We start from the raw sequence: 18,377 nt of genomic DNA on the forward strand, positions 1-18,377 counted from the left end.
TACTGCATCATAATGCCCCTAAAACCTAGCGGTTCCAATAGTTCTCACCATTCATTTTTTACATTGTGAATTTGACAAACACTTCAAAGTAAGCATTTGTTTGGTGTAGGCTTACCTTGGCAAGACGTTTTGATAACCGTGCAATTCTCTCTCGGACAATGCGAGTTTTATCAATATATTCGCCAAAATTTACTCTCAAACTCAAAATTCTAATTAGCAACAGAGAAGACCTCAGCAAGACTACAAATTCCTGCACCTCATCGCTAGCCGACACTGTCAGCTACCGTTCACCAGCGCGATCAGAGACCTTCTGTGTCCAATCCATGAACTTCTTACGTCCCCTTTCTCTGTCTTAGCTAGACATTGACTACACTTTAGCTAGCTAGGTAGCAGAGCAGTAGATAAAAAAATATTTTTGTTTTACTTAGCCTAGATAATTGTTTGTACAGTATGTCGACTTTGGTGTCTTTTTTAGACCTTATGGTATATTTCAAGGATGAGCATAAGAGCATTAAAAGGGGAGAAGACCACTATAAGTCTGGCCATTTGAGAAGTGCAGCTATAGTGAGGGGCAACTTACTGATTTGGTCAGGGCCAGGATGAGGGATAACGTTTATCCTGTGTCGGTGAGTGTAGTAATTAAGTTAAGTTACAACTGTCAACATTCTACAAAGAACCACTTAATCAATTATATAATCATTAACCACATTACCCCGGATATCAGACTTAGATGAGTATATGGATCTTCCTCTTCTGCCATGGTGGATGACTCTGGATCTTCCTCTTCTGCCATGGTGGATGACTCTGGATCTTCCTCTTCTGCCATGGTGGATGACTCTGGATCTTCCTCTTCTGCCATGGTGGATGAGCTAACTTTTCTGGTAAATACAGGGCCATTTCTCTTTCCCAATGGAAAATGGCAGCTGCAGACCCGAGTGTTGTCACTGGGCTTCCGGTCCGCCTGTCTGAAAGACTACTACTACTACTAATAATAATATGCCATTTAGCAGACGCTTTTATCCAAAGCGACTTACAGTCATGCGTGCATACATGTTTGTGTATGGGTGGTCCCGGGGATTGAACCCACTACCTTGGCGTTACAAGCGCCGTGCTCTACCAGCTGAGCTACAGAGGACCACAAAATGGTAACATCTATATTTAAATACCATAACCCACAGACTTGACTATAGTAATAGTAACAGTAAAATAGAGAGAGCAGAGTATTACTTTATTAATCCCAACTTGGGAAATTGTTTTATCACAGCATGCATCATCAATGACAGAACACGCAACTATGACCAACCATAGTATCCCTAAAATAATAGTCTGGTTCAAGTGCTGTTTTCTATCCTACTCTGGGGAAAACAGGAAACAACATTTTCCAATAGAAAGACCTCATAAAACAGTTAGTCCATTACACTAATTAAAAAGCCTCATGGCTGTGGGTAAAAATGACCATCTAAACCTCTCTGTGGAACATCTGGGCAGGATGGACCTGCTACTGAAGCTGCTCCTGTGTTGCATTAGAGTGCTGTGGAGTGGGTGTGTGTCATTGTACATAAACATGTGTGTTTTTACTTGCAGCCTTTTTATGAACATGTCCTGCATTGATTCCAGGCTGCAGCCAATTGTAGCACTGGCTTTGTTAATGATTTTGTCAAGCTTGTTTAAGTCTTCCTTAGCTAAATTCCCTTTCCAGCACACAAATTGGCATATGTCACTACACTCGCCACGACACTGCTATAGATCATACAAAGCATTTTGTCACATACATTAAAAGATCTAAGCTTCCTTAAAAAGTACAGTCTGGATTGGATGTTTTTGTAGACTGTTCAGTTTGTTGTCCACTATTACACCCAAGTACTTATAAGAGTTAACAGTGCCAATCTCTTCACAATTAATAGAATGGGATTAAAAACATCTTACTTTCTCCTAAAATCTACCACTAGTTCCTTGGTCTTCAGTACATTCAGGTCCAAAAAATTGGCCTCACACCATTTCACAAAGGACTCCGTTATATCCCTGTGATGAGCATCGTCTCCTCTCATGACACAGCTTACTATAGCAGTCATCAGAGAATTTCTGTAAGTGGCTCAGTTCATTGTTGTGTGTGAAGTCATTTGTGTAAAGGGTAAACAGAAAAGGTGACAGTACCGTCCCCTGCGGTGCTCCCGTGTTTGTACATATCCGATCTGATACTGCCTTGTGTGTGGATTTACGTGAATGTCCTTTATCTTTTGGGCCAGCAGGTGGGTTGTATGGTATTGATAGCACTGGAAAAGTCAAAGAACATTGTTCTCACCACACAGCCGGGCTTCTCCAGGTGCTCATATACTCCGTGGAGGAGATAGAGCAGAGCATCTTCAACACCAGTTTTTCACTTTTCTTAATAAGGGTATTAAAACCTGCTCAAAGGTTTTCATCACTTGTGATGTCAAAGCAACTGAATGCTCAACTAGATGATCAGGATCCGTCTAGGGTCATATTTGCCCGAAGAGGTGAAGTATTGTGATGAGCTATACAGCTGTACTCATGATTCTAATTCTCAAGAGGAAAGTTAAAACCCTCAGCCATGAGGTCACTAAGTAGGACCAACAGTGGTAGGAGGATTGTCTGAAAGGTACTGACGTGCAGGGATGGAACATAAGGATTTTGGGCACGGGCCAGCAGACCATGATTTCTACTAGCCTGGGAAACATTCAGGTCCTAAATCTGTGGCATGCTATGTTTGTAAAGGCACAATTTCACTGCTGTGTCAGGCTAGTTTGGCACATTTTCTACTAGCCATTTCACTGCTGTGTCAGGCTAGTTTGGCACATTTTCTACTAGCCATTTCACTGCTGTGTCAGGCTAGTTTGGCACATTTTCTACTAGCCATTTCACTGCTGTGTCAGGCTAGTTTGGCACATTGTCTACTAACCCAGTCTGAAAACTACTAGCTTAATTTCCATCCTTGCTGACATTTCCAACTGACTTCACAGGTCATTTGATTAGTCCAACAGATGCATGTACAACAGATGCACTCAAATCTAATCAAATTTTATTTGTCACATACACGTGTTTAGCAGATGTTATTGCGGGTGTAGCGAAATGCTTGTGCTTCTAGCTCCGACAGTGCAGTAATATCTAACAATTTCACAACATATACCCAATATATACAAATCTAAGTAAGGAATGGAATTTAAGTAGTGAGTAGTGCAAGATATGTAAACATTATTAAAGTGACTAGTGTTCAATTTCTTAAAGTGGCCAGTGATTTCAATAGGCAGCAGCAGCCTCTAATGTGCTAGTGATGGCTATTTAACAGTCTGATGGCCTTGAGATAGAAGCTGTTTATCATTCTCTCGGTCCCAGCTTTGATGCACCTGTACTGACCTCACCTTACATTTACATTTTAGTCATTTAGCAGACGCTCTTATCCAGAGCGACTTACAGTTAGTGAGTGCATACATTTTTCATACTTAAGAACACTAAAGACATATTTACATACAAATACATCCCTGCTAAAGTGAATAGATTATAACAGCTCTGGGTCCATGTTCATACATAACATTACACATTAATGATTGTACATAAAGTACAGAACATTTGTAAAAAGTTCAAACAACCCAACCCTTGGCTTAAACAAACTGCCCCAGACAGACAGGCCTGTATAAAACACCTGCACTGTGAGGGGACTCTCTGCTTTATATACTCTCAACCAACAAACTATTCAATACAGCCTTATTCAATACAAGAAAAAAATTACCCAACACAAGTCATACTGTTTGGGTTGCAGTTTGATTGTGTGCCAAACTCACCTATCCTTAACCTGACCTACCCTGCGACCTTGCTTACTTTTTCCAACCCCTTCAAACAAAAGACAGGTACCCTTCACTGACATCCTATCGCTTTGAATGTTGTCTTGGTATCCGTTTCAGATTGAACAACCCAAATTTTTTGGTACATGCCATGTCTTTAGCTGCCACTACATGGCGATGTAACTTTGTTGGTATCAAATAAGTAATTAAGAATCTATGATGTGCTTTAAAGTCTTAAAGATGAATGTTACATTTGCATATCAGTTACATACAAATCTTAATGCAATACAAAATGGTAGCTATATGATGACTATTTAGCTGAAAGATTCAAATTTACTGAGTTATTAGTCTATCGACGATATTGATATCGGCAATAAAATAGTCAGAGGAACACTATTTATATGTAGATCTTAAAGTAAAAGTTACTTTCAATAATGAAGAGGCAAGACAGATGGAAGTGTCTCTAGTTGCACACTGTTTGTTACATTTAATTTCTATACCTTAAAGTTAGCGGAAAACTATGTATCTGAAACCAGCTAAGTTGCTTCAATCGCAGTATAGGCTACAGTGAATAATTATTGTCATCACAGACAAATAACAAAACCGATGTAGCCAAAAAGGGAGGAAATGACTATACACTTCTTTTAAGACTAAACCACAACCCCCGCCACTCCTAAAAGTCGACATCTTCATAATCTTCTTCATTGTCGTTACTCAGAGGGTGTCAAGCGGGCGGTCACTTCCTACTCTCCACAGGAAACAGGAAGTGGTCACAGCTAGTCGGTCAGTGAGCACTCTGACAGCGTGCGCTTCCCCGCCTCATGTTAATGGCCGTTACCACCCCGAATACCATCTGTCTAAGACAGGGCGAGCCATCCTCCATGTATTGGACCACCAACATGTCCACCTTACCATCGCACTGCTCCAGGATCTCCTCTGCAGTGGTGTCGTAGTGGGCCAGGGGGTTGCTAGGGTTACGGTACTGGTCCAGGATGTGAGAGTTGGGAATCTCGTTCTTCAGACGCCAGGCCACGCCCACATGGGATTCCGGTGAATCAAAGCGTGCGGCGGTGGGGGTACGCACGATCTCCGCCCCCAAGGCTCTCAGCACATTCACCTTCTCCATGCTCATCTTCTCAGGCATGATGATGATGCAGCGATAGCCTTTAACTGCAAAGGCCAGGGCCAGACCAATACCTGTGTTGCCACCTTCTGGATGATAGTGGGGTGAACAGGCAGTGGCTCGGGTGGTTGATATCCTTGATGATCTTTTTGCCCTTCCTGTGACATCGGGTGCTGTAGGTGTCCTGGAGGGCGGGTAGTTTGCTCCTGGTAATGTGTTTGGCAGACCGCACCACCCTCTGGAGAGCCCTGCGGTTGCGGGCGGTGCAGTTGCCATACCAGGCGGTGATACAGCCCGACAGGATGCTCTCAATTGTGCATCTGTAAAAGTTTGAGGGTTTTAGGTGCCAAGCCAAATTTCTTCAGCCCCCTGAGGTTGAAGAGGCTCTGTTGCGCCTTCTTTACCATAATGTCTGTGTGGGTGGACCATTTCAGTTTGTCAGTGATGTGTACGCCAAGTAACTTGAAGCTTTCCACCTTCTCCACTTCGGTCCTGTCGATGTGGATAGGGAGGTGCACCTTCTGCTGTTTTCTGAAGTCCACGATCATCTCCTTTGTTTTGTTGACGTTGAGTGAGAGGTTATTTTCCTGGCACCACACTGGGGAAAACATTAAGCCCACGAGTTATTTGTGCTCTAGCTAGCCAACTTTAGCTAATGTAGATAGCTAGCCTACCAGCTAACTAGTTAACATTAGCTCACCGTTCGTGTAGTCAGACTTTTGTAAGTGGTGACATGGTAGCTAACCAACTATCCTTGCCATTGTGCCGGCCTAACGTTAGCTAGCAAGTCTGACTACACAAACTGTGAGTTAACATTAACTACCTGGCTAGCTCACTAAAGACTTGTCAATAAGGTCACAACACAACAGTCATTATGCTAGCCTATGCTGGTTTTCTTTTTACTTGTAAGGACCGGCGGTTATCTAGCACATTTTCATAAGCTCCTAGTTAACCACAGATCTTTGACCTAACCAAAATAGCTTTTTAGCAGCTAGCAAACACGGCTTACCTTAACACACGGATCCAGCGACGCCTCTCGATTACAGAGGTCGGAAAACGATAAAATGCACGTGTGCTTATCGGATAACGTTTGAGGTTACAATCAGGTACATAGCACAGAACCATCCTTGCTTCTGATCGACGGTGAGACGGTTAGCTAGTTCGCTACAAAGGCAGAGGGTAATTCAAAAATGCTAAGGTAGCTAGTTAGGTAATTTGAAAAATGCTAAACAAGAATACACCACACGAGAAACTAAAATGCCTATAATATCTACGCTACTTGCTACTCGTCGATGAGTTCGCATGGAGAAATGTTGCCTTGTTCAAAACAACTGGGACTCGGAAATCTGGCTTCCGACTTCAGTGTGTTCAAAGCAATCGGGAACTTGGGTGAAAAAAACGAGCTCTGACTGTGAAAAAACGATTTGAACTGTCATTCAACTCGGAATTCCAACTCGGGAACTCTGGCCTCTTTCTAGAGCTCCGACTTTCCGAACTTTTGATCACTGACGTCATGATTTGACCTCGTATTTTTACGAGTTCCCAGTTGTTTTGAACAAGGCATGTGCCTTGAGGGTTGATGTCAAAGCTTGCAACAAGATGTGTAGTAGTTCTGTATGATAGCCACATTAGCGGCTAATTAGCATTTCGTTTAAGGCGAATATATTGATAAAAGTTACCTTGTCCGAGAGAGATTTGCACGGTTATCAAAACGTCACGTCAGGGAAAGCCTACATGAAACACAGACCTTATATGAAGTAGTTCTAAAATCTCCGACGAAAAAACGATTGGAACGATTTCTGGGTTTTACCGCTAGGTTTCATGGGTATTATGACTCATACTGTGGTACTCCTATGAAAGTCCCGCCTACATCTGTTGCATGTTCGGTACTGTTTTTGAACGGGCTTCAAATGTATAATCAATTTCATGAAAATGGGGTTATTTAAAATATTTGTACAATTATATTCGTGGATTAATTCGTGGACCTGATGCCTTTCATGAAGGTTTTTGATTGCGTTTTCTAAAATCGAAAATCTTCATAAAAGGAATTGGGTGTAAATTAATCCACGAATATGAATATCATGTTACATATATCTTAAATGACCCTATTTTCATGAATTTGATGATATAAGCATGATGCCCATTCAAAAACAGTTTTACACCAGGAAGTAGGCGGGACGTTCAAAGGGTATAATCACCCGGATTTTTCATATCCCTATTCTCTTTTAAGACAGTATATTGCATTGTGTAGTTAGTAGGTTATAAGCATATTACTATGTTTTCCTTATGTCTGAGTACATCTATTAGCTTTATTTCAATTATTTGAATTTAAATTCTCACTTGAAAAATATGGGAGGAGCATTTATTACTTATTTATAGACTATATAAATAGGAGTTCAAAATATTAACATAGTCAAATGTATTTGAAAATGCATTTAGAAAGCACTAGGATATATAGTTTGAAGTGTTCCCAATTGTTTTTAGAGATCTGATTTCCATCTGTTATTACAGTGTGAGAGAGAGAGAGATCATTTGGAGACGTCGGTGCACCGCTCACTTGGGTTTTGGGGAGTGAACCAAACAGCCATGGTGATAAAAGTCTTTATAGCGTCATCCTCCGGATCGACAGCGGTAAGAAATCTTGAGTATTGAGTAAGCCTTATAGCCTATTGACCGTTTATGTTCATTTTCTTAGCGAATTCAAAGTATTTGCTTTAGGTGTGTCGTACTCATACAAGTGAGCTATTGTGTTGTAGCTACGCAGATACTATCATATCAAATGTATTAAGCTTAATCGAGTATTGAATGAGCATGGACATTCACTTGCTTTTGAAAGTTCTGCAAGTTGTGCATGGGATGTCCCGAGCAATAGAGTAGAAGCTGGGACTGACAGCCGCACAAATACATTCGATTCTATAGGCTTCTCATGCATGCCAATGCATAGGCTATTGTAATTACCATAAAACAATGATTTGATAAAGAGGACCTTCAATTTGTAGATATTGATTTGTCATATGACTATTATTCTATTAATTTGTTTATATTGTTAATATAGTATTAACAAAAAACGATGATTGTGTTGTATCTAAAAGGCATTTACAGCACAGTATAAAATCAGAAGAGGATACATAATCACATATTTATTGTCTGTAAGAATAGCAGTCTCTTACTCCTGCTCAACCCCCTCTGTGTAAGAGTCCTTTTATGAGTGAGCGTGCAGACAAGAATGTTTAGGTAAAGCACTTGGTTAAACAGCTCAGATTTTTTCAAGCAGCTGTTTTCGTCCAAATGGCCTTGTGGTGAGGGTGAGGGGTCAAGCTTAACTAGACTCTCCCATCAGATGTTGACTCCCCCACCACTCCTTCCCTACATACTGCAAAACAACACGCCTAGCCTAAAGGACCATTGCCAGTGGTGTTCTGGGCCAGAACAGCTGGACAGGATCAGTCTTAGGACATCTGAGCTTCATACCTCACACAATTACATCACTCTCTAAAGAATCAGTCAAAGAGCACAACGGCTACAGAACGACTGCCTCAGCCAAGCTCTGAATTATCTGGTCTGAAACGACGGATATTATTGCTTACTGTGAATTTGCAAGTCAAAACCATGACAATACAGAAATGTTGTCTATACAGGATTTTCTAGACAGGCTTCTACAGTGCTATGAAAAAGTATTTGCCCCCTTTCTAATTTTCTCTACTTTTGCATATTTGTGATACTGAATGTTATCAGATCTTCAACCAAAACCTAATATTAGAAAAAGGGAACATAAGTGGACAAATAACACAACAATTACATATTTATTTCATAAACAAAGTTATGCAACACCCAATTCCCCTGTGTGAAAAAGTAATTGCCCCCTTACACTCAATAACTGGTTGTGCCACCTTTAGCTGCAATGACTCCAACCAAATGCTTCCTGTAGTTGTTGATCAGTCTCTCACGTCGCTGTGGAGGAATTTTGGCCCACTCTTCCATGCAGAACCGCTTTAACTCAGTGACGTGTGGGTTTTCAAGCATGAACTTCTCATTTCAAGTCCTGCCACAACATCTCAATTGGGATTAGGTCTGGACTTTGACTAGGCCATTCCAAAACTTCCAATTTGTTGCTTTTTAGCAATTTTCATGTAGACTTGATTGTGTGTTTTGGATCATTGTCTTGCTGCATGACCAAGCTGCGCTTCAGCTTCAGCTCACAGACGGATGGTCTGACATTCTCCTGTAGAATTCTCTGATACAGAGCAGAATTCATGGTTCCTTCTATTAAGGCAAATCGTCCAGTTCCTGAGGCAGCAAAGCATCCCCAAACCATCACACCACCACCACCATGCTTGACCTTTGGTATGATGTTCTTACTGTGGAATGCAGAGTTTGGTTTTCGCCAGGCATTACTGGAACCATGTCGTCCAAAAAGTTATACTTTTGAATCATCTGTCCATAGAACGTTCTTCCAAGAGTCTTGATGATCATCCAGGTGCTTTTTGGCAAACTTGAGTCAACTTTTTGGAAGAGTGGGACAAAATTCCTCCACAGCGACGTGAGAGACTGATCAACAACTACAGGAAGCGTTTGGTTGGAGTCATTGCAGCTAAAGGTGACACAACCAGTTATTGAGTGTAAGGGGGCAATTACTTTTTCACACAGGGGAATTGGGTGTTGCATAACTTTGTTTATGAAATAATTGAAATAAATATGTAATTGTTATGTTATTTGTTCACTTATGTTCCCTTTATCTAATATTAGGTTTTGGTTGAAGATCTGATAACATTCAGTATCACAAATATGCAAAAGTAGAGAAAATTAGAAAGGGGGCAAATACTTTTTCATAGCACTGTATGTGCAGCGCAGAGTTTAGACAGAACAGAAGTGGTTGCATGGGAACACTGGGCTGTCCTCCTACTGCCATATTTGGTCTGTGCCTGGCTTCTGAGCTGATCCTGGTTGCACAGAGGCCTTATTGGGTCTGTCTCAGTCCTCAGGCTCTCCTATAGAATGCAGCCCAGCTGCAGAGGCTCTGCAAAGTGAATAGAGGCTTATCTCCCCATACTCCACCCTTTATTACACATCAAAACATAATTAAATTACCTAATTAAATATCTCATCCCCTTTCTGCCTGTAGATTAAGAAGCAGCAGCAAGACATCATGGGTTTCCTAACTGTCAACAAGATTGACTTTAAGGAGTGTGACATCGTCACTAGTGAAGACAACAGGAAGTGGATGAGGGAGAATGTACCTGAGGACTTCAGACCAATGACGGGGGTCCCCCTGCCTCCACAGATATTTAATGAAGAACATTACTGTGGGGTGAGTGTTGTACTGTACTGACCCCTTCACAGTGTAGTGAAGCTTACTGTCTGAAGCTGGTGATGAGAGGTCAAAGGACAGTATGCTAGCAACTGCATAATGAAGTAGATTATGCTTTGATAACCAAAAGTGCCTTGTTCATATTTTTTCTGTTTAATTAAAGGTAGACATTCTCAACATACTCTGTGAGAATATTGCAGCCCGGTACCTTTGTAGCAATTTGTGTAATAATAATAAATAATAATACATTTTATTTTAAGCGCTTTTCACGACACCCAAAGTTACTTTACAAACACAAGAAAATCAGCAGGGTAAAAAGCTATAAAATCATATATTAAAATAAGTAAGTATACACAGAGTATACCAAACATTAGGAACACCTTCCTAATATTGAGGTGCACCCTCACCCCCTTTTGCCCTCAGAACAGCCTCAATTCGTTGGGGCACAGACTCTACAAGGTGTCGAAAGCGAATGTTGACTCCAATGCTTCCTACAGTTGTGTCAAGTTGGCTGGATGTCCTTTGGGTGGTGGACCATTCTTGATACACACGGGAAACTGTTGAGTGTGAAAAACCCAGCAGCATTGCAGTTCTTGACACAAACTGGTGCGCCTGGCACGTACTAACACAAACATAGGCACAGACACATGCATACACACACACGATAACATATGCACTATACACACACGTACACATGGATTTTTGTACTGTAGATATGTGGTAGTGGTGGAGTAGGGGCCTGAGGGCACACAGTGTGTTGTGAATGTATTGTAATGTTTTTACAATTGTATAAACTGCCTTAATTTTGCTGGACTCCAGGAAGAGTAGCTGCTGTCTTGGCAGCAGCTAATGGGGATCCATAATAAATACAAAAACAAATACCATACCCCGTTCAAAGGCACTTACATATTTTTTCTTGCCCATTCACCCTCTGAATGGCACACATACACAATCTATGTCTCAATTGTCTCAAGGCTTCATCTACACTGATTAAAGTGGATTTAACAAGTGACATCAATAAGGGATCAAAGCTTTCACCTGGATTCACCTGGTCAGTCTATGTCATGGAAAGAGTAGGTGCTCTTAATGTTTTGTACACTCAGTGCATAAAGGTATACTAAACAAAAGGACAGACTAACCAGGGAAGTGAACTAGACAGAGGATAAAAGCTAAGACAACAGAGAATCTGGGTAAGCCTGTGTGAAGAGGTGTGTCTTTACTGTGGACTAGAATATGTGTATGGATTGTGAGGTTCTGACATGGAGAGGGAGGGAGTTCCAGAGTTGGGGAGCTGTACTTCTAAAAGCCTGGTCTCCCATGGAGCGGAGCCTGGTTGCAGGGATGGTGAGGAGGCCGGTGTCAGAGGAGTGCAGTGAACAGGTGGGAGTGTAGGGGTGCAGGAGGCCAGTAAGGTATGTGGGCGCCAGTCCATTAAGTGCTTTGTAGGTGAGCATGAGCAATTTGAAGATGATCCTATATTGAACTGGGAGCCAGTGGAGTTTGATGAGGGTGGGGGGGATGTGGTCCCGAGGTTTTGTGTGTGTGAGGACTCATGCAGTCTGTCCAGTGTTTTGGCGGGGAGTCCTTAGAGAATGGCGTTGCAGTAGGCCAGGCGTGATAAAACAAAGGTGTGAATGAGGGTTTCAGCAGTGGGGTCAGTGAGAGAAGATCTGAGTAGTGAGATGTTTTGAGGTGGAAGAAGGCTGACTTGGTGATGTTCCAGATGTGGGGTTCAAATGAAAGAGTGGGGTCAAATGTAACAAGGTTCCTAACAGTGGAGTTGGAGTGGCTTTTGTAGCCATCTATTGTCGTGTTGAGTTGACCCAGTTTCTTGATGAGGGAGTTGGGGCCCATGAGCATGATCTCTGTTGTAATAACCTTCTGAAACATACTTAGTGAGACAGCTGCCTTTGTGTTGTCGTTGCAGAACTATGAGGCCTTCTTTGATGCCCGTGAGGAGCATGCAGTGTATGCATTCTTGGGCCTAACAGCCCCTCCAGGCTCCAAGGTAAAGACCATGATCTTATGGACATGCTCAGTCTGTCACAACCACACACAGAGGAACATACTCAGGTGCAAGTGACCAGTCCATCTATTTTTAATGATTGCTTGTTTCCGCTACTACCATGTATTTCACAGCTCTGTTGCCCAACATAGAGGCAATGAAGGATGACCTGCAGGTCCAGACTGTTCTTTTGGCTACTGTACTATATCATTACAATACTTACACACAAATGTTCTGGTAAAATTACATACACCTTTTGGTGGAAGCATAATTACAAATGGTCTCAAGCCTGGTGTTGTATCATTTTCTTAGCACTGCTTTCATACCACCCACAGGAAGCAGAGGCCTTGGCCACACTGGAGCAACAGTAGCCGTATGGTTTTGATTAGCGGACCACAGTGCCCTCTCCTGGCATCCTCCCGTCAGCTCTACAGCAGCTTGCCACTGCTCGTCTGGAAAACGTCTTCTCAGAGCAATCATAGAGCTTTATTTTGTTGTGAAAGGTAATCAGACTGGGATCGAATTGACCAAATGTTGTGTTTTTTGACAATGTCTTTAAAGTGGTGACCTTGTACTGTTACAATAGTTCAAGCCAATGCTGGGCAGTATCCAGTGTTCAATATGATATTGATATCAAGGCGGAATGAGTACCCAAATACTAGGCATTTAGTAGATGATAAAGACATGCTTTGCACATACAGTGGGGAAAAAAAGTATTTAGTCAGCCACCAATTGTGCAAGTTCTCCCACTTAAAAAGATGAGAGAGGCCTGTAATTTTCATCATAGGTACAAGTCAACTATGACAGACAAATTGAGAGAAAAAAAATCCAGAAAATCACATTGTAGGATTTTTAATGAATTTATTTGCAAATTATGGTGGAAAATAAGTATTTGGTCACCTACAAACAAGCAAGATTTCTGGCTCTCACAGACCTGTAACTTCTTCTGTAAGAGGCTCCTCTGTCCTCCACTCGTTACCTGTATTAATGGCACCTGTTTGAACTTGTTATCAGTATAAAAGACACCTGTCCACAACCTCAAACAGTCACACTCCAAACTCCACTATGGCCAAGACCAAAGAGCTGTCAAAGGACACCAGAAACAAAATTGTAGACCTGCACCAGGCTGGGAAGACTGAATCTGCAATAGGTAAGCAGCTTGGTTTGAAGAAATCAACTGTGGAAGCAATTATTAGGAAATGGAAGACATACAAGACCACTGATAATCTCCCTCGATCTGGGGCTCCACGCAAGTTCTCACCCCGTGGGGTCAAAATGATCACAAGAACGGTGAGCAAAAATCCCAGAACCACTCGGGGGGACCTACTGAATGACCTGCAGAGAGCTGGGACCAAAGTAACAAAGCCTACCATCAGTAACACACTACGCCGCCAGGGACTCAAATCCTGCAGTGCCAGACGTGTCCCCCTGCTTAAGCCAGTACATGTCCAGGCCCGTCTGAAGGTTGCTAGAGTGAATTTGGATGATCCAGAAGAGGATTGGGAGAATGTCATATGGTCAGATGAAACCAAAATAGAACTTTTTGGTAAAAACTCAACTCGTCGTGTTTGGAGGACAAAGAATGCTGAGTTGCATCCAAAGAACACCATACCTACTGTGAAGCATGGGGGTGGAAACATCATGCTTTGGGGCTGTTTTTCTGCAAAGGGACCTGGACGACTGATCCGTGTAAAGGAAAGAATGAATGGGGCCATGTATCGTGAGATTTTGAGTGAAAACCTCCTTCCATCAGCAAGGGCATTGAAGATGAAACGTGGCTGGGTCTTTCAGCATGACAATGATCCCAAACACACCGCCCGGGCAACGAAGGAGTGGCTTCGTAAGAAGCATTTCAAGATCCTGGAGTGGCCTAGCCAGTCTCCAGATCTCAACCCCATAGAAAATCTTTGGAGGGAGTTGAAAGTCCGTGTTGCCCAGCGACAGCCCCAAAACATCACTGCTCTAGAGGAGATCTGCATGGAGGAATGGGCCAAAATACCAGCAACAGTGTGTGAAAACCTTGTGAAGACTTACAGAAAACGTTTGACCTGTGTCATTGCCAACAAAGGGTATATAACAAAGTATTGAGAAACTTTTGTTATTGACCAAATACTTATTTTCCACCATAATTTGCAAATAAATTCATTAAAAATCCTACAATGTGATTTTCTGGATTTCTTTTTCTCATTTTGTCTGTCATAGTTGACGTGTACCTATGATGAAAATTACAGGCCTCTCTCATCTTTTTAAGTGGGAGAACTTGCACAATTGGTGGCTGACTAAATACTTTTTTTCCCCACTGTATGAGAAAATTTAATTCAATGAGATATTTTTCATGTTTGATAATAAAATAGTGTTACTTTACTACTCAGTCTATCTTATTCTTACCCAGTTTCCTTGTTACTCTTGTTAATCTCAAATGAACATTGCAAAGTATACTGTTGTCACAATTGTTTCACTTCTCCTTACATTCTAAATCGAATATCACACCACGGAAGGCAGAAGCTGAAAAGCAGGGGCAGTGAGTGTTCTAATTTTAGTTCTTACAATGCTTCCTCTTTTTAACATTAGCTACTCAGAAGCTCAGTACAATTAGGGACAGCACACTACCGTGGATGCTCACCAGTTAGAGAAATCTGTAGCTAACTTGTAAACCTTGTATTAGTGGACAGACTAAAGGAACACCATCTATTGTAAAAACAGGTAGGGATATTGTCAGTATCTGTCATGTGTTTTATACTATTTTATGTTTTATGTGACCTGGCAAGAGAATCTAAGTATTTATTTATCTTTCGAGCCTGATGGAGGGTGGTTTCCTGGAACCAGATCTATGGAGAATCACAATTGAAAGTGCTAGTTGGTGTGGTTTGCTGCTATGTTGTATTGAGACAATATGCACTGTTATGTAGTGGTTGTCATGTTGGGAGAAGCCTTCATCAGAGTCTTCAGGTACAGGGAAGAGGATTGTGACCCCCATTCCACAAAGGCTCAGGAACGTCCACCACATCCTGCCCCCAATAACATTCTGACCCCAGGTTCAATGTCAGGTAAGCATTTTGGATTTGTCTGAAATGCTGCATGTCTTTCTGGATCAGTAGGCTATGCTACACCTTAAAACGTTAATATGAGATTAAGTTCATCCAGGCATGAGTATGATGTTTAATAATTGTTTTCTTTTTTTATTGCCACATTTTAAAATGTGCTTGTGTGTGGACTGCACAGGAAACATGGAAGGTCTGGTGCAGTCTGGTCCTAGAGTGACAACCAGGCTCAGTGATGCCCTCACCATCCCCAATAGCCACAGTGACGACTATGGTGACCTGGAGCTCTATCGCTCCTGGTGCTGCACCACCTTCTGCAAAGACTACCCCGACCTGCAGCTCAGAGGGGACCATGTGGGAAACAGGAGCTCAGAGAGCCCGCGGCTGGAGAAGGAGGTGTTCGAAGGACCACTTCTTCAGTCGCAGGACCTGGGAGAGATGGAGGCCTTGGAACCCACAGGGCCTGTGGAGCCTGGGGTACAGGTGGAGTCCCAGCCCCTGCAGGATGAGGGTTACCTGGTCATGGACAGCAGCATCATCACCCTGAACAGGGAGCCTCTGTCCAATTCCATGCTGAATGGCTATCTGGAGAGTAAGCTGCTGGAGGTGTACAGACAGCACATGCAGGACAGCCTGGCCCGGGGCAGCTCTCCCCTGGCCCAGACCCCTCCCCAGGGCCGCTTACCAGCCCCAGTAATGCAGCTCAGCCTGCATCTCTGTCAGGACCATGGCCTGGACTCCAGTACGGCCCAGAGCATCGTCATCCACTACCTTAGCGCCTGCACCGTGGCTAGCTCCCACTTCAGCTCCCCCAACCTGCGCATCTCCAACGCTGAGCCCAGAAGAAAGGCCACCTGACTGAAACCAGCAGTAGTTCCACTTTGTCTGCCGACTCTAACACACTTGAGAATGGTCTACAGATTTGGTTTCGTTTTCTCTATACTGAATCTGTAAACTTGGTGGTCAGTTACATTGCATTCGGTTCAAGAGGTAAATTAAATTGATAGTTTGGGAAGGAGATCCCTTCATTTTGTTGAATTGTTAGAAGAAATATCTTTAGAAAATGCCACAATGTCCATAATATCTACTTCATAAATGCAACCAGTTCCTGTAATGTAATACTTGAGACAATGTCAAGCTTTCAAGTTGAAGGACAAAGAGGAGAAAAACTGTAAGGTGAGGGATAACTTAGTCCTTGTAAAACATATTGGTTCTAGTTTCTGAGAAATGATTCCTCACAGATATCGCAGATCTGAAATTATATTTTCATAACCACAGACTATTACAAAACAGTAAAAAATGCTATTTCGCTATCTTGGTTGTCAAAAAAAGTTGGAAAATATTGACACCTCCTGTCATACATAAACATTGCATGTTTACTGCAAGTGTCACATTGCATTTTGACAAGAAAGCATATTACACAACATCTGTGTCAGATCAACATATCAAGCTGTGCCAAATTTGAAATGCTTTTTAATCTTAGATGCAACTGACTGAATAGAAAACATGAATATGCTAAAGCACTGAGCTATTGCGGTCATGTCTTGTGGAGAATAAACTGGCCATTGGAATGGGTAAAACATTAAGAATACCTTCCTACTGTTGAGTCAGTCTATGTCATGGAAAGAGCAGGTGTTCTTAATGTTTTGTACACTCAGTGTATAAACGTATACTAAACATAAGGTGTATATCAGACACTTTCTGGTTTAGCCATGACAGATTGTTATTTTACCTCTGAGCAGGCCTTTCCATCTGGATCACTGTCATTCATATCAAGTGAATGTCATGACTCATGTGGGTAGCTTAATTTCAGAAATCACCCTCTTAGGCATCAAAGGCAGGGATGTATGGCTGGCAGGGTTTACGTGAGTGTGACTATGTGATAGCATGTGCTAGATAATGCATGAATGTTTCTTTCAGATGGGTGCATCTAATGTGAAAACCAGTATCAAGTGACTTTAAGCACATGTTTAGTATATGGGTAGGCTATGATGGACCAACTGGGCATTGCTAGTGATCATAGTGGCATGCTGCTTGGTAGAGGATTTACAGTAAACCGGTGTGTGTGGGGAGCGAGTGCCAATGCCACCATTTCACACCCTGTCGGGAGCCACTGGGTCATACACCAGCCAAGCCAAGAACTATTAGCATGGCACTGTTAGAGCAGCATAGGAGAGGGTAATGGTTAGGGAGAGTGGTGCTCATGCCTCTGATAATTTACCAGAACCAAATGTTCAGGTTGATGAAGTTTGATGCCATTTTACACCATATAGTGAGACATATGGGGAGACTTCAATAAAGATACAAGACACGGGCAGATCTTCAAAGAGTCAGTAATAGGCTTAGCAGGTAAAGATGTGTCATCATCACCCAGCAGTGAGGACTGAATTATTAACCATATCATGGTGGGACTCAGTGGGATGAAGTTAGACGACCTGTACTGTTGTGTTGTGTTATGCAACAGACTCATGCAGTGTGCACACACCATATATAGTTGATTGTAGTTGCAGTAGTTATTTTGGCTATAGGTCGATAAGTATCTACAAAATGTGTATTTCCCATATAATAAAACATGGGGACATCAGAAAGAAGTGATAAGCACACACCCCAGCATTTGTCATGATGTGGTTTTACAGTAACTGAGATATTTTGTAACTAACTGAGAAAAAAAACGACTTTGTCATTCAATTGTGTCTTGCATGTCTTGTTTGAGTCATTACTTTAATGTAAATTGCAGGGTGACCCAGTTTTAATATGGTATCCCCCCATACTGTATAGCCCCCCCATACAGGCATTGATGCAAGCATCACTAGGTTTCTATTGGTTAAAACACAATTGATTCGGTTCTGTTCCTACTCATATTGGTTGGAAATTACGACAGTTAAGGGGGTGAACATATTCCTGATAAAAAAGGAAAAAATTATAAGAATATGCTTAATTGTTATGCCTTATGTTCAGCTGCCAATGTTTCTCTATGAAGGCATCAGGTAATTATGTATTATTGCACCATTCCCCGTGTCTCTGGAAGGAAGCATGTGATGCTGGGGTGTGCAGGGGAGGGAGGGGTTGCAAGACTTTCTCACTCAGAGAGAGACTCGCT

At 42.2% G+C, this 18,377-nt stretch overlaps 3 protein-coding genes across 5 annotated transcripts; 2 read left to right on the forward strand and 1 right to left on the reverse strand.

Moving 5' to 3' along the window:
• Positions 1 to 3,019: 3,019 nt before the first annotated feature.
• On the reverse strand, positions 3,020 to 6,737 carry LOC311142960 (cystathionine beta-synthase-like). Of its 2 annotated transcripts, XM_084178732.1 has the most exons (3): positions 6,603 to 6,737; positions 5,933 to 6,087; positions 3,020 to 5,521 (listed from the first exon to the last, which is right to left on the reverse strand). In XM_084178732.1, the coding sequence occupies exon 3, from the start codon at positions 5,197 to 5,199 to the stop codon at positions 4,585 to 4,587; it is 615 nt and encodes a 204-aa protein (XP_084034858.1). In that variant the 5' UTR covers positions 5,200 to 5,521; positions 5,933 to 6,087; positions 6,603 to 6,737; the 3' UTR covers positions 3,020 to 4,584. The 2 variants fall into 2 exon arrangements, with proteins under 2 accessions (XP_084034858.1, XP_084034857.1); XM_084178731.1 differs by lacking the exon at positions 6,603 to 6,737 and having other exon boundaries at positions 5,933 to 6,358.
• Positions 6,738 to 7,374: 637 nt separating this feature from the next.
• On the forward strand, positions 7,375 to 14,603 carry LOC311142467 (adapter SH3BGRL-like). Of its 2 annotated transcripts, XM_084178116.1 has the most exons (4): positions 7,375 to 7,554; positions 10,046 to 10,231; positions 12,159 to 12,239; positions 12,572 to 14,603. In XM_084178116.1, the coding sequence occupies exons 1-4, from the start codon at positions 7,510 to 7,512 to the stop codon at positions 12,605 to 12,607; spliced, it is 348 nt and encodes a 115-aa protein (XP_084034242.1). In that variant the 5' UTR covers positions 7,375 to 7,509; the 3' UTR covers positions 12,608 to 14,603. The 2 variants fall into 2 exon arrangements, with proteins under 2 accessions (XP_084034242.1, XP_084034241.1); XM_084178115.1 differs by lacking the exons at positions 12,159 to 12,239; positions 12,572 to 14,603 and adding an exon at positions 10,655 to 10,829.
• Positions 14,604 to 15,463: 860 nt separating this feature from the next.
• LOC311143115 (TLR adapter interacting with SLC15A4 on the lysosome-like) lies at positions 15,464 to 16,135 on the forward strand (the record flags this gene model as incomplete). Its single annotated transcript, XM_084178915.1, has 1 exon — positions 15,464 to 16,135. One exon carries the CDS (start codon positions 15,464 to 15,466, stop codon positions 16,133 to 16,135), a length of 672 nt encoding a protein of 223 aa, XP_084035041.1.
• Between the last annotated feature and the right edge of the window lie 2,242 nt (positions 16,136 to 18,377).

This window comes from Coregonus lavaretus (assembly GCF_964263955.1).
Source record: "Coregonus lavaretus genome assembly, chromosome: 15".
NCBI classification, from domain to species: Eukaryota; Metazoa; Chordata; class Actinopteri; order Salmoniformes; family Salmonidae; genus Coregonus; species Coregonus lavaretus.